We start from the raw sequence: 25,240 nt of genomic DNA, 5'->3' as shown, positions 1-25,240 counted from the left end.
CTCAAAGGAAAGGCATCAGCTGGATCTGTTGCTTCTGGGAGTTTAAGGCAAGCTGCACAAGTGTGGAAACAGAAATATCTTCTCATGCCTAAATCAAGTCCCCTTCTACCATTCCTGAAGTAACCCGGCAGGACATTGTATGGAACAAGCATTGTATGGAACATGCCTGTACTTTGCTGGTCTGGATATAGATGGAGGACTTTTGTCTTTCCTGGTCTGCCTAGCTCCTTTGCTTCTAATGGAAGATAACAGTCAAAGTCTCTGTCCTCAGCTGCGCCCAACAGTGAGACAGATGACTGAAGGTACAAAGGAAGGAAGCAGCTGATAAGGTCATCTTCACTACACAAAACATCAAACGTACCCTTCTTTTGGAAGCCTTTTTCCTTCACTGGGTATCACCAAGGTGAAAGAGATGAAAAGGTACCTCATTTTGCTTCTCACAAAGTACTTTAGGGGCCTCTGAAGTCAGATTTTAACAAGATTAGGCCCTGCAGAATAGACTGTTCAACTACTAAGCATTTTGAATATCTAAAAATAAAATAAAAGCAAAAAACCATAAAAATACTTAGTAGACAGCATCTTTTGAGACAAACTACACAAGCAGATGGATGGATCAACAGAAAACTAGATAGAGAGGAAATATATATATATTAATTGATAACACTGATGGAAAAGCTAATTGCACTGTCATCATAAATAGACTGTTTAATTAAGAAAGCCTGAAACCATCATTGTTTTTTCCCTGCCTTTTATTGTAGAAGGAAAATGCTTGCAGAGGAATTGTCTCAGCAAGCAAAAAAAAACCCCAACAGTAAAATTCACCCAAATCAGTAAATGTTTCAGCTGACCTGAATCTGCGCTTTTGTAGCAAGAATGTAGAGAGGGAGAAAGTGAAGCAAGATTGCCCTCTGATTCCAGTTAAAATCTCACTTTATCTACATGTGTGCCTCTAACAGGTAGTGCCAGAAGTAGTTTTTTATTGGGTGGACCCAAGACGTGTTATGAAGCAGAATCTGGAAAAAACACCTCCTGGCAGGGAAATAAGTGTGTTGGTTTTTTGCCTAGTTCCCTAGAGAGAACAAAGTTATCTCAGCAAAACCACAGGGGAGCCCTAGGTCTGGGCAATCACAGCTGCAGGAACACTGAGGGTTAATCCACCACAACTGAAGGTTGGCTCACTCTCTCTTTGATGTCCAGCAGACAGAAGGACATGTTGCTATTGCTACAATTTTAAGAGCTAACCAGGTATCCAAAGCCAACCTCCTTTCCCAGGAAATATCATCAATGTGGTTTTGCAAGCAGCAGAAGAGGCTCGGTTCAGTCAACATCACCCTCAACATAGTGGCACAGCATAGACTGGAGAGTTCCTCTCTACAGGCAGCTAGGATAGGTATCACATGTGCAGACCCAGAGTCACGCAGTGTAGGACCACGCAGCATCCGCTTGGAACCATCAGTGCAAAAGTCAGGGACCAGAGCTACTTAAATTTGCTGGGCTGCTCTCATCAACTAAAGCCATTTAGCTTTTGGGCATGACATGTAGATATGGACCTGAGCAGCTGCCAGGTAAAGTCCGCATATGTCTCAGCTCTGCATTTCCATTCCTGTGGCTCTGGGCCAGCCTGGAGAATAAAGCTCTTCTGCAAGATCTGTTCTGGCACTTATACCACCAGCACTGAGATGGAGCTAAGAAGCCAAGACAGATCTGAATTGGGGTTTGCTGCTGGTTATTGTATTTTATATCCCAGTGTTCCATGCTCCAGGAGAACTGATTAATTCAGCATCAACATGGCATGAATTCATGGGGGCAACACAAACCAGCTCCTGCCATTTCCCCAGATCCAGAGTGCTGGGTAACACAGACAGGTGTGAGGATGACCTAACAAACATCCAGTCAAACGTATCAGTTCTAACTGAGACTCAGCTGTGTTCCAGTACAAGGTTCTTTCATTTCCAAAACTGCCTTGATTTGGTTTGGATTTTTCTCCCCACTAGCCAGACTACCCTGGTCCTATGTTACCTGGAGAAATAGCGAGCCTACGCTAGAGATCCTGTCTCAGTACACGCACCTACAGAAGGACTCGTTACATAAGTGCACTTCTGTCACTTGTTGGCATTTATACTTTTTGAGACAATAAAAGAAAATGCTGACAATTTCACACACACACACAAAAAAGTGATCTGTTACAAAATCTGGATCTGACACCATCAGAAAGACGCAGTAAAGCAAGACTACCTCCTATATGCAGGTGAGCTCTTAGGGCCAAAAACCCACAAGCAGCAATGGAACAGTTGCAAATTGTGCCGTTGTGGGTAGGTTTTATGAATGGGGACTGAGAGATGAGTTATTTCCCCATGAATTAAGCATAATCATGGCTTTAGAGAAAACCAAATAGGGTGTGTAACCTCCTGCTAATTTTTCATTAGGGTTTAGATGGAATTAGTGCTTAAATGGAATTAGCTTTAAAGGACATCACTGGTTACATGGAAATTGGATAGAAAGGGACTGAGACAAAGAAGCAGAACCTAATTCAAAGAGACACAGGTCGGCAATTAGAATGGAAAGGGGAGAGTTACACTGTCTCATGACTGGCAAGATGATGCAGAGAGTAAGAGACTGGAAACAAAGGAAACATAAAAGATGAAAGATGACACTGGAAAGCCAGGCAATTGTCAACTAAAAATGCTATCTAATTTTTTTCCTAAACAATAAATATGTTTTTTAAGAGCCACTTTGGAGCTTTTAATTCAGTTGCTTTTGGCTGACCTGTTAACTAGGAATAGTAGCCTGAGGGCAACTGGGTGATGATTCAGGGTTGCTGTGCTTCTGTCTGTGGATAGAAAGAGAGCAAGAAAAATGGCAATTTTTTCTAGAAAGAAGAAATGCATTTTATTCCAAATAAAACACACCACCCATTTGGATCAACTGGTACAAATTAGTGTAATTCCCATAAACCATCTCAGATATAAGCTCTTAAACAGCAGCAGGGAAATTACCAAGAATATACCAACAGCAGACAGCAGCTTGCACGATGATAAATTTGATCAAGAAAATCTCGGTCCATATCCTGTTTCCCAAGGGGAAGGGTCAAACGAGAATTTCACGGAATTTCTCATGCAGATGAAATCTGAAGGAAATAGCTTATTTCAATCTCCAAGTGAAACTGAACGTCATGACATGGAGATTTTCCACGGAAGAGAAATTCAAAGTGTTGTCCAGATTCACTGACTAGCATTCCATATTGAACTGGTCATGGAAAGCTGCACCACTGCCAGATCCAGGTCAGGAGGGATGGAATGGGCAAGGGGAAGAGTTTCTGTTGACAGATTAAAATGAATAAAAATCCTGCAGTATAATCATGGCAGACCCTTTTCCCTCAGCTTTTTAAAACAGTCCTGGGATTATTCATCAGCTCAATGGGCACTTCCTTTAAAGTGCCAGTAGAAGAGGAAAACCACTGTGAATGACATAGTACAGCATGATCTTTTAGTTAGCAAGTAATGCCAAGAGCAATTAGTAAGTAATCTGCAGAACATATAATTATGAAGCAGCCCCACAGCTTGGACTCGATTTCTCCACTAGCAACACACAAGGCAATAGGGGGAGACAGGGATTTATTTTTTTTTTTAAATACTAAGTGCTATCAAAATAAGAACTTACTGAATGACAAACCAAACCTTTTGAAATACGGTCTCTAAAAAATTTATTGCTAATGTTCCCAAACCGCTTTACATGACAATTGCTTCAAAAGAAATCCCAGCAACATGAAAGGGAGTGTGAGACACCTGGGGAAGGGGGATGGGAAAGCATGTTAATTTTTAATGCTGTTTTTCAGAAGTGTTCTCTCTCTTCTTCGAAGCCCTCATGAAAGACAACCAGCTTCTGACAGCTTTGAAACCTGAAGATGCTGCCGCCTTCTTCTAGAAAAGACAGTGGCAGGCACCAGCAATCTGAGTGTTTCCTCCACCAACGGGTCTGTGGTCCCAAGAGAGGCAGGTGCTGCCCCTCTGCTAGAATCTGGGTAACACAGTATGTTCAGTCATTTCAATCTTTCAGCCTATGAATCAACAGGTTTCCAACCAGAGATCTCCAACACAAATGTGGAAGCCACTGTTCAGAACATGTAAGCTCCAAGCTCACATGACAGTGACACTATTTGGTGGATCAGGGTGACAAGCTTTGCCTGGCACAGGATATCAGACAGAAGAAGGCTCAGAAGAGGGGACATTACTCTGTTGCTCTGTCTGGGCAACAGAGTAATGAGGTAGCTGACCAGTTATAGTTGGGGAATTTTCACAAGTTTGGGTCAAAGGGATCATGAAACAAGGAAACCATGTACAATGATCATGCGAGGACAAGCTGTCCTTAGAAATAAAGACTTCTAGCACTAGCACTACCTGAACCATATGAGATGCCCTAAGTTACAGTATGGCTGCTCTGATGGGCTGTTCTCCACCACTCACTGTAACCCGGTGATGAAAATTCAGTTACAGTGAACTCTGCAGCCAACCCAGCGCTGAACCGTCCCAGCTGCCAGACAAGCTGGTGTTCTGTACCACCCTCTGTCCCATGCCATATTGGGGACTGGCTGAGCTGGAAAGGTGCTGAGGCCTTATGGTTTCTCAGTCCCTCCAGGGCTGGTGGGAAGAAGGCACCAGAATATCTCATGACTTGCCCTAAGAGAGAAGTGAAAGACTCTGAGGAATATATATGCACCCAGCACCTTACCCTTGACTGTGCACCCCACACCAGGCTTGAGTGCTTTGTACAGCCCAGGCCAACTACTAGCAGGACAGCACAGGACTTAGTTCTTACTTAAAAGCACAAGAAACAAAGCACATTAGCCTCTAGATGAGAGTATCTGGAATGTATTATCAGGCCACCTCTTTCCTTTTACTTAAGGAAAAGGAATTATGTATCAGCCTGGTACTCATTCTGGCTCCTTCTGTAAGGGCTTTTTTATTCATTTCAGTCCAGTTAGCACACCTTTTTCTAGTCCTCCTCCCTGCACGTGTTTACTTGTCCATTCACCCTGTCTAAGCATTACAGACATGATTCAGCATCTCCTTCCCCTAAGGAACAGGAAAAGTCTGCACAGTGCAGGTACTCATCTGGGACTCGGGGGACCTGATTTAATGCCAATTAAAGCTCATGACAGCCCACTGACTGACAGACCATTGGCATGTTCTTGTTCTGCGTCAACTTTCCTATCTCTGGAATACAACTAACAATGTTGATTTCTTTAGCATAATATTTGTTTTATGATCCATAAACAGCATTTGACTCAGAGTAATATTTGCCCCAAAAATCCAAAGGCACAATACATGCCACAAAGCCCAGTGTCTTCTCCACGTGCTACAGCTTCTGCCAGGAATCTTCTAAATACACGGCACAACTGCTGGGAACTGATCTCAGGTCACAGACATCTTCTTCCTAAGGCCCATTAAATCACACAATGCTGTCTGAGAAAGATTACTCTAAGCAGATGTTCTCATCACCTGATTTGTCTATTCAGGTGCCACAGAAAGACCTCAGCTCATACTGTAAGTATCAGCAGCACAATCAATATCATGCCTCTGTGGGCTGTTTAGGTGAGTTCATGCAGTAATCCAAAGGCTAAAGAACAGAGTACTTCTCTGGGAGGGAAACGGGAGGAGGGAGTGACACTGATTAATCTGTGATCGTTAATAATGTTTTTAAGTCTTGCAAACGAAGATAATGATATGGGTAATCAACTGTCTTACTCCAGGGTATAAACTGATCATCTGCTGGGATAAAATGGGAATTCCTATAACACACATTTTCTTGTCCATTGTGAAGTCACTTGATGGCATTAGCAAATTGATCACTTTCTCACAAAGTCCTAGCTATTCATTACTTCCAGAAGGTTTTGAAATTAGATCAGATGATATAGGAATGCAGCTTATGATAGCAAATGCCAATATCCTCTCAATCATTTTGGTATCCTATTTTAATAACTGTATTTATAACATTTGTTCTCAAATCAGGTTCTATATATTACTTTTCTTTCTGTGTGCAGTCATTATTTTCACAGTTTCATTCTGGTTTCATGGATCCTGTTCTGAAGAATCCTTATGTGGGTTTACACATGGCAGTTTACACAGCCCCATGAGTGAGAACAGTGCAATGAACTCACAAGGACACATCAGAGCCTTGCAGTAAAACCCACAGCCAATAATAAAGCTGGCCACACCACAAACAGATATTGCAACAAACATAAAAAGAAAGGAAAACTGGAATGTGAGATAAAACCACAACAGGGACAACAAATAAAACTTACCAGTTCTTTCTAGGTATCTAATGGTACCCATGCAACTTGGATAAACCAGGTTTTGAAATCTGCCCTTCAATCTCTCAAAATCCCCACAGTTTTGGCAGGCCAGCACAGGCTGGCTGGTCAGTCCTGGTTCCCCAAAGTAAAGATAAATAAGGATAGAGTTCAGAATCCTTCACTACAACAGCCCCCATACATGATCCCTTCTGTTGTTTTCTGGACTGGAAGCTGCAAGTTTGATTTAGCTTTCTACAGACCTCTGGTGAAGTTTTTCCTCCAGATTCTCTCTTCACACTCTTCCCTCTGTGGAGCTCAGCAGCAACAGAAGTTGCACAAGAAAATCTGCCCTTTTCTCAGACACCCTCTTCCTCTTTTTCTCAAGCAAAGTGAAGTGAAAACAGACCACACTGATGACAGGAGAGTTTGAAGGCATCTGCTGGACCACAAGAATTGAGGAAGACTGTGCCTGTATCTTTTCTTTATGCATGTTGGACAAGAACCATAATTCCTTCTAGGAAAAAAAATAAATCTTTGCCATCCACTCACCTCTCCTCTCACTTGCAGAGATTGCAGGGGTGCCAGCAATGGAGGGCAAAGGCTGGCCCAGCCCAGAGGAGGCCAGCTCCTCTGACACATCCCAGCTACGGCACTATTTTCTACCACCTCGCTTTACTTTTCTGAGCACAACCACCTGGAGGTGGCAGATCCACAGCTCCCTACCCCTAAGCAAAGGGGCAGAATCTTTCAAAGGCATGTCAGCTTGTAATTTTCTTTCCTGTATCAGCTTTTAAATGTGACAACAAGACTTGAGCAGAAGGCAGGGAATGCTGTGTTGCTTAAAGAGTAGAGATGATAATCACCTTATCTGAAAGTGACAGGAAAATGACTCTTGGCTCCCATGTAATTTTGAAATCAGCGGGAGCTTGGACCTGGGAGCTGTTGCCCCTCTCTCATACTCAGTCTGCTGAATCTCTGCGGAACACTAATCAGAATCTTTCCACATTGCCTTCATACCTGTACATAGTTTGCTGATGTTTTCCACAAGCCAACCAATTCTTCAGCGTAAGAGTTAAACTCATGGAACTCCCAGTCACACCACAATGTGACTGCTAAATTTTAAAAGGGATTTAGTGGAAAAAACCTCAAAAAATAGAAAAAGATAATGTCTTAGAAATACAAAGAATATTATGTTTGGCCAAGAAATTCCCTTATTTGCAGATCTCTGTAAATGAGAAAAGTGAACGAGGGAATCATAATTATATATATATTTATTACATATTTTTAGCATCCTCTACTTGCCACTGTTGGAACAGGGTACTAAGCTAGAGGGACCTCTGGTTTGACTCAGTGTGGCCTGTGCTCTTAATGGCCTCTTTCTCTCCTGGTCTCCAAACATCTCCTAGCTTCCATCTCACCTTTTCCAACATTTCTCGATTACTTACTCATTCTGCCCCACTACTCTGCCACCCAGTGATGGATTGCCAGTAATTTTATGAGTCTCCTGGAAAAAAAAATAAAATGCTCACACTTCATCTCTGGTAAAGCTGCATGGCCAGGGAAACGAGAAGGTATTAGATAGGGCGAGGGCTCATAACCTATTCCTTTACAACCAGGAACATTTTCTAACATACAGCCAAGGGCAGCAGTCACAGCGATGTTTGCAGACCAGCTTGTGTTAAATCCTCTCACGGAAAATGTTAATGCTCAATGATGCATACACAGATATATATGGATCATTAAGTATAGATACATAGAAACATATATATATTTATATACATACACGTGGGTGTGTCTACATAAATATACATTTATCGGCACAGGCAAACTTAATGATCCCCATCTATAAATGAGTGTCTGCACACATACACATATAATGAGCCTACTAAAATGACAGCAAAGCTCTGCAGGGCTGTGAAGCAAAAGGGTTATTTCTCTTTATGTAGGTTTGGAGAGACACTTAGCATGGGAGACGAAGTGGCAGGGGTAATGATTATGAGTCAGAGCTGGAACAACATAAAGCCCTTCTCTGGACCCACAAAAACATCTTGTCTCTGATTTGAGTGGCACAGACTAGGAACTCTCTGGAGCAAATACTGCTTCTGTTTGGGTATATCACAATGCAATCTGATTCCCTTCCCCAGGTGGGCAACCTCAGGCAAGAAACATACTGTGTCTATGACTTGTCAACACAGAAGTGTTAGATCTGACCAGTAGAATATAAAAATCATTGAAAGATGTACTACTCACCACTGAGGGCTACAGGACAGAAGTTAGAAAACTGTAGATTTTAAAAAGGCTAGTCCTTTCTGGGCACTCACTGGGTCACCTAAGAATGTGCCTAACCCATCACCTTTATACATTTCCGTTATTTTCCTAAAGGATCCTTTATTTTCTACAACTGCCTTCCTCACTCCTGCACCAAACACGGCAACATGCTTCGGTACACATCTCTTGGAGTGCTGTGGTGCTGAACTGACCATCTTGTCTGATGAGCTGAGTGTCAAAACAGCAGAAAGACCTGCAGAGTGGATGATCGGCCAGGAATGGAGGAAAGGAGTGTGGGTTCACATTGGTTAGGCAGTAGCTTCAAGTCAGACCAGCTCACAGTCTTGTGGTACTTCCCTCTGTGTCACAAAACTACACTCCTAGCAGAGCCCACTCAGCTATGCTTATAGGGAAATAATTAATTCTTGCACCCTTATAACCTACAAAATAACAAAATCATAAAATAATTTAGGCCAGAACAGACACCTGCAAGGCATCGTCTCCAATGCCACACTAAAACTAGCTCCCAAGTCAAAGTACACTGAGATAGTCAGAATTATATAACGTCCCTACATACAAACTTACAGACTCTACCATGTTCGTAAGTTCTTTAGGACTGTTTTAGGACACATATATACAATACAAAGCACAGAAGATCCCAAACCTAGTATGCTCCTACAATATAGACAAATATTGCATCTGTTCATCTAACAGCCGTGAAGTGATATGAAATCCTGTGCTAAAACTACTGCTGCTTCCTACAGCCCAGAGAGCCCATTCACAGGATGTACTACAAAATGAAGGTAAGGAATAATAGTCATTCTACTGATATACTGATTTTAATAAGATAGTATTATGATAATATTGTTAATAATGCACTATGTTAATAATAGTTTAGGTATAATGACTATTTAATACACATTCCCCTCAGAGTATTATTTTTTGGAAATAGTTGAACACAGACCACTTTGATGTAAATCAATGGAGAAATTTTCCCTAACAGGCATCAACCGAGACCACTGCATGAAATATTTCACATTTTTCAGGATGAAAGCCAAATCTTTAAAAAGCACTAACCCATTCTCCATTGGCGTATGCCGAACCTAAACTGCTGTGCTTTTCTCATTGGCTTCTTGGATTTTCTACCCACAAACACAAATTCCATATACCTCCAACACCATGTTTTATCTTGGTTCAGAGGATAGCCAGTTCACTGAAATTCTCATTGTGAGAAACACCTAAGTGATATGCATAGACATGGCTTGCATACTGGCTTTATAAACGGTCTCTTTCCTCCTCAGTTCCTTTATTGGTGTGGATAGGAATTTCTCTAAACATTCATGTGAAATGTCTTTGTACAGCTTTTACAGACTATTAAGAATAGTTTTTAAAATTGCTAACGATGACAATAATAATAAAAACAATACAAATACCAATAATATCCCTGCAAAGATTTCAAAAGAAAAGGAGCCAGCTCTCCACAAAGCTGATACACAATATTCAGCAAGATAACTCACTTCCTACATTCTCCATCAGAAGACTACAGACATATAAGTAACAATAACCTTAGATTTAAAATGCATCTTTCATCTCAAAAGAAAACCACATTGATTTATAAAGTAAATGGTCTAAATCCACAGCTAGTTGAAACTGATTAGCTCCATTGATTTCAATAAAGGTGCTGATGCGCAGATTTATGTGAGCTCAGATCTGTCCCTCTGAGTGTGTGTGTGGGTCTGAGCTCATGTGGCTGGAAAGCATTACACATTGTGCACTGCACAAAGAACTTCACAGAAAAACACCCTATTAGCCAACATAAAACGTGACACACTATTGCTGCATTTGGAGGAAAATGTGTAGAGTTAACAGAATGCAGGCTCTAATTTTTAGCTGGGGATTGGCATATATTTCCCCAACAGGACGCTCACAGCAGTCCTGTGAAGAGGCTTACAGGTGTATCATACACGCCGTTGTGTTTTGCTTTTTGTAAAAATAGGGGCAATATTTGCACATAGCAAGGCAGCCGATGTACCAATATATTCTTTTACACAAGCAAGTACTCTCCTTTTATGAAGAAAAAGCTTTATAACCATATATAATTATAACCATAATTGCTTAGCCTAGCCTTCCTAGGACACTTTAGCACAAGAGATATAGATGGACTGCCCAGGAGTTGGCTTCATCTTCCTGATACCCCCACTCCGAGACTACAGCACCAAGACACTGCATCCGTGATGGCAATGACACAGCTGAAACAACACTCTGCCAGAAGAGGATCTTCCCCCAGTTCCTTTCTTGTTGCTAAGGTGAGAGCTCCACCACAGGTACAGATGGCTCCTCACCAAAGAGTCACTTCAGTTTATGCAAGGCTGATGTAGGTCTGTTTTCTTAAGGAATACCAACACACATCACACAACCAGTTGGAATAAATTCAAATCACTATGACTGTTATCAACTTGGATCAACTGTTATCCGACCCAAGCTTCCTCAGAAACTGGTGACAAGCATACCCAGCAGTCTACTCTCAGTCTGTCACTACCTGTGACACCAGCAGTGAGATCTGCCTACACATTTCTGCCACATAAGTAGGCAGATGGACTGAAGCCTAGAATGAAATATACTGGGCCTGAATCGCTTTTCTCTGGCAAGTAGTGAATATCCGCAGGAAGGTCAGGTGCAAGTGCAGAAAGCAGCAAAAGCAAATCAACTGCAAGGTGAAATTTACACTCCATCTCCTGCCCCCAAGTTGGAGTCCTGCAACAGTGTCTGATGTGATTAACCAAAGGCATTCCTTCATGCCACTGCAGATATGCTTTGCAGGAGTGCCTCAGTCTAACACTTAGCCACCTTGCTTTCTGATCCTTTTCAGAAAGCTGTTCCAGCCAGGTCAGAGAAAATAAATGTGAGAAGGCATCTCTGCAAGCAACAAAGGCAGTGCATCTAGTTTTTGCTCTGTTCGGAATTCCAGAGCAGACTGCTCCTATCTACTTTGTGCAAGAGGTCAGAATACTCTTTTGAAGATGTCTTTGAACTTAAAATGTTCTCTCTCTTCTGGTTGTTAAACTCAGATCCTGGCTTGTTCTTGTGACAACATTATTCCACCAATTCCACCAGCCATAGCCATCACTTCAGCACTCTTAGGAGGAGAAGTACCATTCCAGGCTCTTCCTTCCATGGTATGGGTGAATCACAATATCCTACACTGAGAACACCTTTAGTTTGAGCTAAAACCAGACATACAGCCATGCAGACAGCAAGCAGCAAGGTTTAGGGACATTCATACCCAGCAGCAATCTCAAAAGACAGTCAAGATGCATGCCTGGAGCAAACACAGAAATAACACTGGTGCAACCATATAGACCTCTGGCCTCTGAAGAGCACTGCAGTCCCTGGGCCATCAGATCCAAGGAACACAGTCTCAGCAGTATTTATAAGAAAGTACCTCTGGATGTCACTAATGCAAGCTCTTACTCCCAGACAGACTGTTGCCAACAATTGATCACAGGAGTTGTGGCTTCATCTAGCCAAGGCTTGAAAAATTCCTGGGATGGTGATACCACAGCTTCTCTGTAATCTGACCAAGGCTACACCACAGATTTTCTTATTGTCCTATCTGAATTCCCAAGCTACATCTCAGGACCATCTCTCCTTTTTATACCCCCTACCACTACTGGGAAGAGTTTGGCTCCATCATCTGCTTGTCAAATGATGCACAGACACTCCACCTGGCTCTCCAACCATCAGGAAAAACTACAAAACACCATGATGCCTTTATGTAACAGCAAATGTGTACCTACACAGTGCTTTACTGCACACCATAAGGCTCACCATGCACCTGGGAATCTCCATGCACCCCCTTCTGCCATCACATTTTTAAAAGTTAAGAGCTGCTATACTTACGTCATTATCTGGGTCTCTATGCCAGGCTCTACAAGGGATCCATCCACAAAAAGTGGTGTTGATGTGAAACTGTATTTACTCCAGGATCTTCCCTCATCAAAACTCACCCTGGGATAGAAGCAGACAAGATTTATACATATAAAAAGACTTACTCTAGGCAACTGCAGCAATTAAATATTGGCTAAAGTCTGCAAGCTCCAGCAGCTAGATTTATGGACAAGCACGAATCTTTGCCATTTCCCAGCCCACTAATTCATGCTCTTGCTGTACTTTGAAATATCAAAGCCTTAGAGAGTATAAACACTAGCAATAAGGACATGGATATACTTGATCCAGCTGTACATCAGACTTTAAGGGATCGAGGGCCATAGCAAAGTCTGCATCTGCAATAGCACCTGGCATGAGACAGCCCTGGCCTGAATGTGTGAATATTCCTGCCATTCACACATGATATGGCATTGATACATGCATGGGTTAAAATGCCCCATGGCATTGATACAGTGATACATTCCTTTGCATACCATCTCAGAGGTGGTCTCCATTTTACAGAGCAGTGGAGGAAGGAGGCCAAACTGAGTCACAGTCGGGGGTTAGTCTGGGGGCTCTTTGCATGTTATGGTTGTAAAGCAACGTTGTCTGTTGGTTCAAATGAAAGCATTTCCCTCCTTAGAGGATGAGAGTGTTCATGCTGTCAGTGACAAGCCAGGGTAATTTAGTGGCTTTTGATCATCTGTCCCTACCTACAACCACCAGCCTTGCTTTCTGTTTTTATCAAAGAGCACGTGTACCCTAACCCAGCTGACAGGGTCTTGGCTGAACTGGAGTTATTACAACAGGCTTTTAGCTTAGTAAAAGAGGGTTAGGAAACCCTGCTCTCAGTTACACCCCAGAAACCTGCCTATCTCTGACAACCCAAAGGAAGAGGGTGAATGAACAGTATAACTTGCCACACCAGCAGGCAAACTGGGTCAGGACTCTTGTGGCCTGTGACTTACTGCCCCCTTCCCAGCCTCCCCTACGGCTCCCTTCACCCCATCCATGGCCCAAGAACCCCACTAACACTGTGGGAGTGCCAGGCTCCAGCTCTGCCACAGCCCTGCCCAGCCGTGGGCCTGACACATAGGCTAATGTCCCAGCCTGGCCTCAGTCAGTCCCTGTTCCCATTGAACTGCCTGATGCCCAGAGCTGGGGCGGCCCTGCTCCTTGCTGGGGATGGCATTGAGTCCAGCTGCAAGATCCTGCCCTGCAGTCCTAGGGACCCAGTTGGCTCCTAGCTTTGCAGCCCGCAAGGAGCTGCCAGCTTTCACATCACCCTGACAGCCTGTTCCCACAATAGTGCAGAAAACAGTCAAAAGGAGGGTGCACACCTCGCTGCTACTGCAACAGGAAGGACAGGCAAGCTTCAGACTGACAGCATCCAGCTCCCAGATCCGCTGCCCACAAACAAAAGTTCTGAAAGCAATCAAGTTTCTCTCTGCCCCAACTCTTCACACAACTGCTCCCACACAATTTCTGCCCAGCTCCAAATTATACCAGCAAAGGAAGAACAAACAGAGAAGCACAAAGGTTTATTGGCTATAAAATTATGTGATCCTCTCCCAGCAGGGTCATTACAAAGTTGTCTGTAATTCTGTGAGCTACCTGGGCTGTGAAGGCTGGCAGATCACTCTCGATGGACACAACCAAAGAGAGAAAAAGTTCTTTGAATAGCAGGAAACGCTTCTCATTTTAAAGTGAGAGTAAAAGAAGAACTTTGTCATATTTTCCATGCAAGAAAAGTGTGTGTGGGGATGTGCATGCATGTGTGCACACATGCATCTGACCGCCTGGATTTTTCTGAAACGGTCTTGCTGCAAACTAATCCTTCCCACTCCAAGTAGGTGGCAACAGAGACACTATCCAAGATGCCACCAGAGGACCAGGAGGCCAGTGTAATGTGTGTTCCAACCAATGGGTTACACCAACCACAGTTCTTTAGTGCAGAAAGCCAAGGATGGCAGTCAGCATTCCCTGAGTATCTGCCTTTCACAGCACCTAGCAAAACACCTTCACCTGATTCACAATGCACATCTGCCAGCATAGGAAGCTGACTATATACCAAAGATAGAAAGCTGGAAGTACAACAGCATACAAAATGCTTATCTGCCCCAAATCTATTTATTTAAATGTATGTATCTTCCCATACACCTGTGCATTTGTATGCTGTTCTGCTTGCATGCTTATCTATCTAAATAGCATTTCAATTTCTGGGGAACAGCATGCTTCATTAGCCTAGCTAAAGTTCTCTCAGCTTTTCAATTATCCGCCCCTCTTTTCTCCAGGATGAAACCTATTGTACAATGTCTCAGCCTGAGAACTAATAGATATACATGTACCCTTTAATCTATTCCACTCCTTCGCATAAAATAGGTGCCTACTGAGGCAATATGAAACAAATTCCAAAGCCCCTAAGGGTACAATTTTGGAGAAAACCTGTTGGAACTTATTGATAACAGCTCTAAATCACTACTCATTTAATAGAGTGGGTGGGGCACTCGTAGTACTGCACATGCCATTTCATGAGACTTGGTAGTAAGGGAGAAGCTCAGAAAGGAACCTCTGCAAAGCAGGAAAAGGTGAACTGGGTTCTCAGCTCCTATGGAAAGTCAACCTGGGAACAAATCTTTCCCAAAATCTAACTACAGACATTTGTATGTAATATCTTTTTTATGTCCAAAGAGCCTTCACAATGTAAGACAAAATTAAAACAGTTGCACATGGGTTGAATAATATAAACAGTTAGTACATGACTTACAGCTCTTGTAGTAAGTGGCTCAACTTTCACTCTTCCAGAACTCAACTTGCCACAGCCTGATGCACTAATGCTGGTGACACCTACCCTGGGCTAGCACACACTTCTCCTGCCTTGTCTCATACTTGGTTTAGTCTAAAGACTTGGACATAGTCTTGATGGCTTCTTTCCTGAGGACACTTCAGGTATATAGTCATGACTACCTGTCAGATGTAGATGTTTCTAATCACACAACAACACATTCTGACAATGGTCAGAAAGCTGGAGTCTGCTGTAAAGATCATGATGAGTCTGCTCTGTTACTGCTCTCCTCTGTATGTCCAGTTATGGAAGCTGTTGGCCTAGACTAACCCCTAGCCCTGACTCAGTGTGGCTATATATATTATGACTGCAACAAGTTTGCTTATGATAAAACAACCTCCCACTTTCCTGAAAACTAGAAAACAAGACAATCACAACCCTCATTTTGCATATAATGACACATCTCTTAGAGAACACTTGGTCCCCCTACCTCAAGACCCCAGAAAAATCGCAAAGCTCTAGGAATATGAGCCAATATTTCCTGTGATCCACTTTCTTTAGCTCAGGTGGTAAAGAAATGTGCTCAAATACCACATATTCAAACTTTAATACAAATCTATATTGCAGGCATCCCAGAGTTATCTGTCAGGTCAAGACTGTAAAGACCAAAAGGTTTTCATATTGAAAAAGTACCTGTTAATGTTCTTAAGGTACATCTCTGGAACATTAGCTTGTGATGGGTAAAGACAGCCTGTCTCGAGGGCTCCAGTTTTTGAATGACTGTAATTTATCTGAAGGATTTTGTACAATAATGACTCAGGTAGAGGAGACCAGAACATCTCATCACTGCTGCCAAACACCATTGCTTTCTTTTTCTATTTGACTGAACCCCACATTCCCTGTTCTGCATGAGGAGCATGAGATAGACATGTGCTTAGCACCATCAAGCTGAGAGACGACTCAATCTTGCAGACAGGCACACAAAACTTGTCTCTGAAGGCTATTTCTAACTAATTTGCTTCTAAACAACATTAGAAGCCTGGTAGGTCAATCCATTAGACATGCCCCTCTTTCACTTAAGACCAGAAACTGAAGGTGTTGCTAATACACACATTTTCAGTAAACAAGGTAACTTCTGAATTTCAGAATGCCTCTCTCCAGTGCTTGGCTGCTGCAGGAGTGAGGAGCAAAGTGTAAGGAGAAGATAATTTTGAGCAGTATCTTTAGTGCTTAGACTGTTATAACCCATTTATAATAAAACAGTATCTTCAGCTAAGAAATACTTTTGCACTGTTCCACACTCAGCTTCATTCAGCTACCATCACTGTATCTCTGGAAATTGACAGCAACACTAACGATGAATCTCTATTGTATATTGTTATTATCACTCTTACTACCCTTTCCTCTCTCTCTGTCCTGTTAGTTTAATACAAAAATCTGTAAACAAAAAGCAGAAGTGAAGGACATATCCTCTCAGAAATACCCGAAGCACAAAGGAGGACTTTTTGCTCAGTATGCTGTATGTATGCACGTGTCTGTGGAAACCCCATCTGAAGTCTCATAGTACATGACTAATGCAAAGAGTAAATCATATATGTGTGTGATTGTGTACAGAGCCATTGTATCATTATATTTACAAAATGGTACAATAATCATATTAATCAACACAACCAAAATTATGGTAAAATGCAGATAAAGTGATCTCATTTGCTCATTTTGTAGATGCTACAAGATGTTGACCAGGTCATGCAAGAGAAAACCCTCTTGAAGTAACAAGTTCTCTTACCACATATGCCGGACGGGCACTGACGTGTGTTTCATGGCCACTAGTGCCCCTCCCCAGTCCAGAAACCACACATTGTATTCCTCCTCGAAGATCTGCAAACAAATTAGGTACTGCATGAGTGCTCCACTCCACCAGGAAGGGAAGACTCAGAAGAAGAACAGCAAAAGGCTCCATGCTTTCCTTCGTTCTGCAAAACATACCTGTCTCCAGGAATTTCCACCATCAGAAGAGATGAACACGCCAACATCAGTGTAGGAAAGCTCAGAGCCAATATTGCCTGTAACACAACAAAGCAAGAGACATTCTTGTATGGATGACCACAGAGATACATTTTTTCCAGGAAGCCTCACCAGTGCTTTTTTGCTGTTCCCGATTCTGTTCTCATCTGAAAACACTGTGGGCAGGTGGCAAGAGCTGTACTATTTAAAAATTGTCACTGAAGGAAACTGCCCAGAGAGGGTGTGGAATCTCCTTCTCTGGAGACACTCAAAACCCGCCTGGACTTGTTCCTGTGTGACCTAATCTAGGCGATCCTGCTCTGGCAAGTGGTTGTTATGGGTTGGAAGGGACTTCAATCTGTGATTCTGTGAACATTCTGTGAAACAGTATTATCCACTTATTTTCCTAACAGATAACATTTCCCATAATTGCTACCCACTACAGGCAGACTTATTCTAAGCAAGGACCTACATACTTGAAAAATTGTGTGTAACTCCCCCTGCCCATTTAGTGCATACAAATCACCAGAATGGCAGTAGAATAGTGGCCACCGTCCATGGCTACCAGATACTTAATTCCAGACACATTTTTCTCTGAACTTGTATTCTTTGTGCTTTGGCTGGTGAGTTGCAGGTAATTGTGCCTACTTGTATAAAGGAGAGAATCCAACATACTCATACAGCTGAGTTTTTAAGTTGAAATCCAGGCCCTACTGAAGCCCGTTATTAGGGAGCTAGAAAGTCTACTCAAGGTTCTGTCAAAATGCTCAAACACATAACTGATCTCAGAATCTGCAGTCAAATAAAGAAAACTTTTTCCTAGGTTTGCTAAAGGTTTGCAAGTATTGAGGACTGTGATGTCATGAAATATAAGTTATGCTTGAAAGAAATCTTGTTTGTTTATGTATGAACCTCACCTGGGGGCAGAAACAATTGAGAGAATTAAGGTGGATGAAATGACTTTGCAGCAGAAACGTAAAAATAGATTGAGAGGCATTCTAGAGTGTTGACTGTTCTCATTGACCTAGTTATCCCAAATGGTGAGTTCAAACATCCTGGTTATTCCATACAGTCCTTAATTTTAATCTTGCAGTTTCCATTACGATGAAAACTGTTCTGCTGGCAGCCTTGTAGAGTGAACTACTCTGCCTTCATGATGCATTTAGGAATGGATATGCCACACATCAAAGCAATGCAAAGAAAAGCTCAAACATCAACCTCAACCCATTTATAGAGAATGCACAGCAGAGTAGCATTTGGAGACACTACCTCAAAGCTTAAAACAGTGGGGTTTTTTCCAAGGTTATTCATCTGAGATGGCAGAGAGAACCTCAAATCTTACAGCAATGCATCTTAATACACAGTAAATAATGAACATGACCTCTAGAAACTCTGAGCTTCCATCAATATTTGCAAGAGAGAGATGCCCAGTGTTTGAAAAACCTGTGTATGCTCTGAATAGACCTTATCAACCACACTGCCCTGAGGTCAGCCTCTTGCTTCTGCTTGCAGAGCTAAAATTTCCACGAGCACCAGGCTCACTGGACAATTCAGGGCTCTAATTTGTGCTCACTTCCCAAATTCCCAAAACACCCAGTAGCTCTGGGAAAAGCTACAGCAGTCACTTAGGAAGTGTTTTTCCTGATGGTCTGTCTACAGTACCTTCAGTCAATGCCAGGTGGTATTCTGGTGACATGAACATCTCTCCCATAGGAAACAGGCAGATGTAACACTCCATCAGAAGGCCTCACAACGACAATGGCCCAGTACCACCATATCATGGTCAAGCCCATAACTTCTTTATTCAAAGCCCATGAATTCTTTATCAAATGGGCCACTCTTATACCTTCCAAATGAGGCTGTTTCTAAAGCAGGGGTAATTTCCATGGAAGGAAGGGAGAACTAATATTTTTTTCTTCAAAAATTGCAAAGGCAGAGGTGACACTCTTACACATCTGGAGCATCAACAAGAGCCCAATAAAAACACACTAATGAAAATGTTAATTGAATTTCTGACATTTAATGTGGGAAAATGAGAAATTAGAACCCAGATGTGGGCTGACACACTCCTGTCACCATCATGGAGTCCAACTAGCCACACTGTTGTGGCAATGCTGTTTCAAAAATAAAATTCCTGGCTCAAAGAAGCAGGACAATTCAAGAAAAGCTTTTCCATCAGCACTTAGGAAGTAGGAAATGTCACTCTGTCCATGTATGTAATCTTCCCTGAAACCAACCAGTGACCAACTGCTTTCAATGAAGTTACAAGGAAAACCTTGCAGCCATACAGAAAGACAGTCTATGGGGACATCCAGGTTCATATGGATAAATCTACTGTGTCGGTCCAAAGGTCTGTTTAGCCCAGTGTGTTATCATGAGTGAAAGTCTTCAAGAATTGGAAACTGACTTAAAGGCAGAAGTGTAAGTTTTGCATCATCATATTTTAAATATAAAAATGGGAAAAAACAACTTTCCAAACAATGATTTTCAGACTGTGGTAATGAAAGAGAGCAGTAAGGTGAGATCCTGTTGCTAACACTTCTTTCTGTCTGTTTTTCTGTGAAAACCTGATCCATTATTTTCTTCATTGTCTCTATCTTGTTTCTTTCAGCTACATGGATTCAAACCTCACCAAGTGTAACTAACTCCCAAACAAGACAAGAGGATTTGCCAGCTGTACTATTATATACTAAATCATAACTCTTCCCTTCACAAGAATCTAACCTCTGTCCTTATATTGAGTCCAAGTTTCCAATCACTGCTGGAAATGGGCACATTGTCAAAGAGAAAAACACAGACTGTTTGGACAGCCAGCACCTGTGAGAATAAGTAGCACTGCTTATCCTGGAAAACATTCACCAACATGGTGAGAAGTTCCTGTTGTTGTAAAACTGGTTAGTGGAAACAGATGTGTATAATCCAACAGGTTAAGCTTTTTATTGTACAAAGCATTAAGGCAGAAATTATATTCTGCCTTTTAAAGGTTAATTGTTAGACTGGGAAAGCATTCATCCCATGCACTGGCAGCTTGAAAAGAGCCTTATTTACTAACAATTTAGATCAATGCCTAGAATCTCACTGTCCTTCTGCCTCTATTTGCTTCATAAAAGGTTAAAGAAAAAAAGCCTCTGCAATCACAGCATCATGAGTAGGGCTGCTCCTAAGCATCCATCTAGTGAGTATGACCTGCCAGAAGCAATGGCTTCCCTTGGCTATACATAGGAAGATCTGGAGGTCTAAAAGAAATTTTATCTCACTCTCTTTGGCCTGGATCAGTGAACTGGAAATCACATATTGTTTCCATGGTTGAGATATAAATTCCATGAGGGGAACCCGTCCCTCATTTTCTGTCCTAGTCTGGCAGACACATGGAAGCACAGAAAGACATGAGAATGGAAACAGCTGGAAGAAACAGTGTAAATTCATATAGGAAATATACTAATATGACACATTTGCAAGCCACTACTAGGCTGAAGAAGACAGAGGAGATAACTAAAGAATAGTTAATCTATTTGAATGTATCGAGCATATGTAGGAGCCTCCCTGGGAAAAGGCAGGACATCCTAGATGTCTTCAAAAAGTGCAAGAAGGAGGAGCCAGGAAACTACAGGCCAGTCAGCCTGACCTCCATGCCTGGAAGGGTGACAGAACAGCTGTTCTGGACATCTTCTCTAACACATGGAGGAAAAGATAGTTATCAGGAATGGTCAACATGAATTCACACAGGCGAAATCATGTTTGACCAATCCATGATAGCCATCAGTGATGGTAAGACTGGCTGGGTAGATGAGGGGAGAACAGTGGATGCACATGGTAACCCCAGAAAATGGGTAGACACCTACATCAGTGGTTGTAATTATATCAAGTGAGAGGAATTAGTAATGCCAGTTGCTAATGATCCCTTGCAGGTGTGGGCTTAGACCTGTACATGGGTTATTGCCAAACAACAAATACCTGATATGCATTATATTTTAAGTCAGGGATCACATATCTTCTCATACCTTTTCCATAGCAAGTGGGAATTAATATGCATTAACTCAGCAGCTGCTGAACCAGAGCTGAAAGCTTTTACACCAACAGGAAACTTTTCATATACTCTCAGGCTCCGAGTGACGCATGGGTGAGCAGTGAGAAGCACTTAGGTTCTTACCTGTTGCCACCAGCAGCCCAGGAGCTGTCTCTCTGCTGGAAATGCTTCCTGAAGTATATGGATTTTCTGAGAGTTGCAGATGTAAATGCAATGAACAAAAAGGCTGTTGACAGGAAACAAACAAAAGGCAGAAACTTTAATATGGAACAAGTTGAGTATCAGAGGAACCCTTGGCAACTGCACACAGATGCTCCGATCCTTCTGAAAATGACCCCTCTCTGCTCTTAGCACTATTACAAATAGCAGCATATGTTCATTCTCTGAATAAACATCATAAAAGCAGCTGGGAGCGAGAGAAGAAGGAACACTGCATTAACAAGAAAGCATGTATGCATTTGTTTTTACCAACAATCTGATCTAGAGTACTTTTACCCAGAAACTTTCTTATTCTGACCTAAGTTCCATAAAAAAGGTCAACAAAGATGGTCAGAATTTTCCCTTAAAATCTATGAAACTATAGAAAAAGAAATCTACTTAATTCACTTAATACCCAGCAGGTCAAGACAAAAAAAAAAAACACAGGAGGAGAGATAATCCAGTGAAACTTCAGAGAGATACCCTTCCTTTGAAGCACAGGGGCTAGAGCCTACTGTAAAATGGCTGTTGAATTCAACTGAATGTTGTTGAATTACAGCAGTAAGCCCAATGCAAAGTTCTCACCTACAAACAGTACCCCATTTTTGGGCAGCTGAATTCTGCATGTTTCTGACTGGCAAGAATCCCACCTACTCAGTTTCACTGGATGTTCTGTTAACCCAGTGACTAAAATAAGCAGCTCTGAAGTTGTGCTTTGGAAAAGGTCTGCCACTCACCAACTGGCAAACTACAGGATCTCCTCTTAGATTGGTGTCCGGTGCCTGCAGCAAACGCCAGTCTCTGCCCTTATTGTATGTAATGAAAGTCTTGATTTGGTCATCTATCTTCTTGTTAGCCAGGAATATGCCTTTGATCCCTGCTACCTAGGAAAAATGAAGAGAGATGAAAACATACATCGAAACAACAAAAATAAGGCCCGTTTGAGCACTCTCAGGTCTCTGAAAAAAAAACAAAAAAAGGTCTCAGAAGGTCTATGAAAAAGCAATAAAAGTATCTCAGTCCAGCCTTAGAACACTGTGAATGGTATTCTGAGTACATCTTGATGATGCGTGTACAGCTGAAAGCCCTCTTGTAGTCTCTTCCTCTGGAAAAAAAAAGACAAGGATGTACACAGAGCACATCCCTAGGAAACAGCCCACTTCTGGATTTCCTGGAGTGCTTGCAGACAGGCCAGACTGCTGATGGGATTGAAGGCAGGGCTCACTCCCTCCCCAAATTCTCATAACACAGGAGACAGCAGGTCACATCAGAAGCACCATGTGGCCTTTTTGTGTTGGTCTTTGAAACGAAAGTTGGAAATCCTGAACTTGCTAAACACTGCTGTTTTGCAAACTTGATTTCTTCACTTTCCTTCCATTCCCAAATCCTGTCAAAATCAACCCACTTGTTCCAAATGTTTTGATTTGTCAGCAGAACCCATTCCAGAAGAATATGGTCCTGTCAAAATGTCCTCAAGGAGATTTTGTGTTGTGTCTGTTCTCTGTCGCACAGCTGGGAAACTGAGCCAGGAAGAAGGAGCTTGCTGCAAATCTGCAACTTCCTGACAACAGCCAGGATACAAATCCTTCCAAAGCCCCCCTGAGCTACACTGCCCTTTGAATGTCTGTGTGAACATCTCTATCAGCATGTAACAGCAAAGACTCCATGACATGTCACTGGGGAACAAAGAGTGCCCAGGAATGGGAGATGATGCATGTTTATTTTAGCTGGTTCAGCACAGCATAGAAATTTGTCTTCTTTTTCAGAGGCAGGAAAATATATTTAACTAGGTGAAAATAAAACATAAACTGTGACCTTCCTGCAGATCCACAAGTTATTTGTGAACTTTCTCTCACTGCCTTAAACTACCTGGATTTTTATGAACAAATTCATAATGTTGTTAAACAGGCATTATTCTGGCTGAAACAAATAAATGTATAATCCTAGCTTCTCCATGCAACTGCAAAAATATTTCTGCATGTAACCGTAGAAATCAACCTACAACCATTACTATTAGTATTACCAACAAGTAGTTTGTTGCTGGCAAAGCATTGAGCCCTGAATCTCACCAGATCTTCCATCCAACAAGTCATGACACATCAAAACCAAGGTGCTCTGAAATAAAAAGGTGTTGGAACAACTGCCCTGAAGGGACTGTTATTGGCCATGCCTGAAAGGCCTGGCAGGAGAATGGGAATGGAAGATGATTCAGGGTAGAAGTTATCCAGCTGTTATCTCTGGGGAAATGGCACCTATAATCTTTTGCTTATCATTCATACACTGCTCAGTGCTCACAAAGATGCAATTCACATTCCCTGCTGGTGAGCAAGGGAGCAAGAGTCTGTCCAAGGGAAGAAATAGTATTTTCAGTCCTTCTCTAGCTACATATGAGGATGAGAAGGACGTTTGTTTTTTTTTTTTTCACTTTGAAAATGCCACAAGCCTAACCAGTCATTGACTTGAAAGCAACTAGTTGTCACCTCTTACAGCAGAATGCATTGCATCTATTCCCACATGAGTCAGCTCAGCATCAAATGCAGTAAATGCCTCTGGGCTGATCCCAAAACAAATGAAGGTCCTCGAAGGTTTGTAAGAGATTTACACTTGCTTGAACTAGCAAGCTGTTGCTCTTCTTTGTAGGGTGACCTTTACTACATACCTCATAAAGGTCAATGATGATATTCCCCTCCAGTCCTCTACTGCTTTTCACGTTTTCCAAGGCCAGGGTGAAGTACACCCCTCGGGTGTCCGAGATATACAGATTGTACGTGTCGTTCTGGTTCCACTCTTGAACAGCTGCAAACACCTGATTCTCATCTGTGCTGATAATATGCATGTCCTGTTAAAAGAAGACAAAAGGCCTATTACTGAGGATCTCTGTATTTCTTTGCCCTTTGGGACACGTAGTAATTACCATGACTTATGAAAGAATGGAGATGGAGCATGAATTATAGGTATGTTAAACAATTTTCTGTTAGAGAAAGCCAATAAATTACCACCATTGTGACTTTCCTGCATTGCATTTTTTAAATGATCACCAGCTGGGCAAAGGTTTTTTGCTTTTATTCATTTTTGGTAGCTTCAAGAAATTTCATCTAGTTTCATTTTTTATTTATAAATTTGAAAGTCAGTTGTATCATTCATGGAAGATTCACAACCTTGGAGCCTGGAGTCCTCATAGTCACTAAGAATGGTGGAGCACCCAGCTAAAAGCAGTGACAATTTCCATCTATGTGCTGAACTAACCAGCTTGTACTTCCAACTGGTAAAGAACCAGTTTAAAAAAAACTGGGAGTTCACAATGTCCTGAGGTATAAGGATTAATTTGAGCTAGTGATGGTACTTTTCTATTGAGAGTTTGTCTGACTTAGATCAGTTATCCCACTATTTACAGCCTATCAAGTAATCCACCCACTAACTTTGATTGTATTCCTGCTGCTGACCACAATACAAAGGTCCAGCACGGACTTCCCTATTTAGTTTAATATCAAAGATATTGGACAGTACATTTTCTCAGTATTCTTTTAAAGCACGTTCATGGAAATGACTGCATGGTGATGAATACTGAAGCACTTCATCCATGCCACCATTGTTGAAAAAAAACTAACACTGGTTCAGCTAGAAGTAAAATCACTGTGGTTATGTGGGACTTCATTTATCTATTTGTATCTATTTAAAATTTCTCCAGGGTGCCAAGAAGCCTTGATTAATTTCTTCCCCTGTTTCTGCATCAAGAAAC

The 25,240-nt window shown here is 42.0% G+C and overlaps 1 protein-coding gene across 1 annotated transcript in view; it reads right to left on the bottom strand.

Moving 5' to 3' along the window:
* SORCS3 (sortilin related VPS10 domain containing receptor 3) overlaps positions 1–25,240 on the bottom strand; it is a gene marked incomplete at both ends in the record, with an annotated part of 300,986 nt that overhangs the window by 42,983 nt on the left and 232,763 nt on the right. Inside the window, 6 exons of the mRNA XM_084265556.1 lie at positions 12,461–12,568; positions 17,059–17,150; positions 17,259–17,335; positions 21,427–21,529; positions 22,239–22,385; positions 24,161–24,340. Of these exons, the coding sequence (XP_084121682.1) occupies positions 12,461–12,568; positions 17,059–17,150; positions 17,259–17,335; positions 21,427–21,529; positions 22,239–22,385; positions 24,161–24,340 (707 nt within the window). The remainder of the gene's footprint in view (positions 1–12,460; positions 12,569–17,058; positions 17,151–17,258; positions 17,336–21,426; positions 21,530–22,238; positions 22,386–24,160; positions 24,341–25,240) is intronic.

Source organism: Gallinula chloropus (genome assembly GCF_964237585.1).
Source record: "Gallinula chloropus genome assembly, chromosome: 5".
Classification (NCBI taxonomy): domain Eukaryota; kingdom Metazoa; phylum Chordata; class Aves; order Gruiformes; family Rallidae; genus Gallinula; species Gallinula chloropus.
Note: the sequence above shows the minus strand (reverse complement) of the source record. Positions and strands in the feature narration are given on the sequence as shown.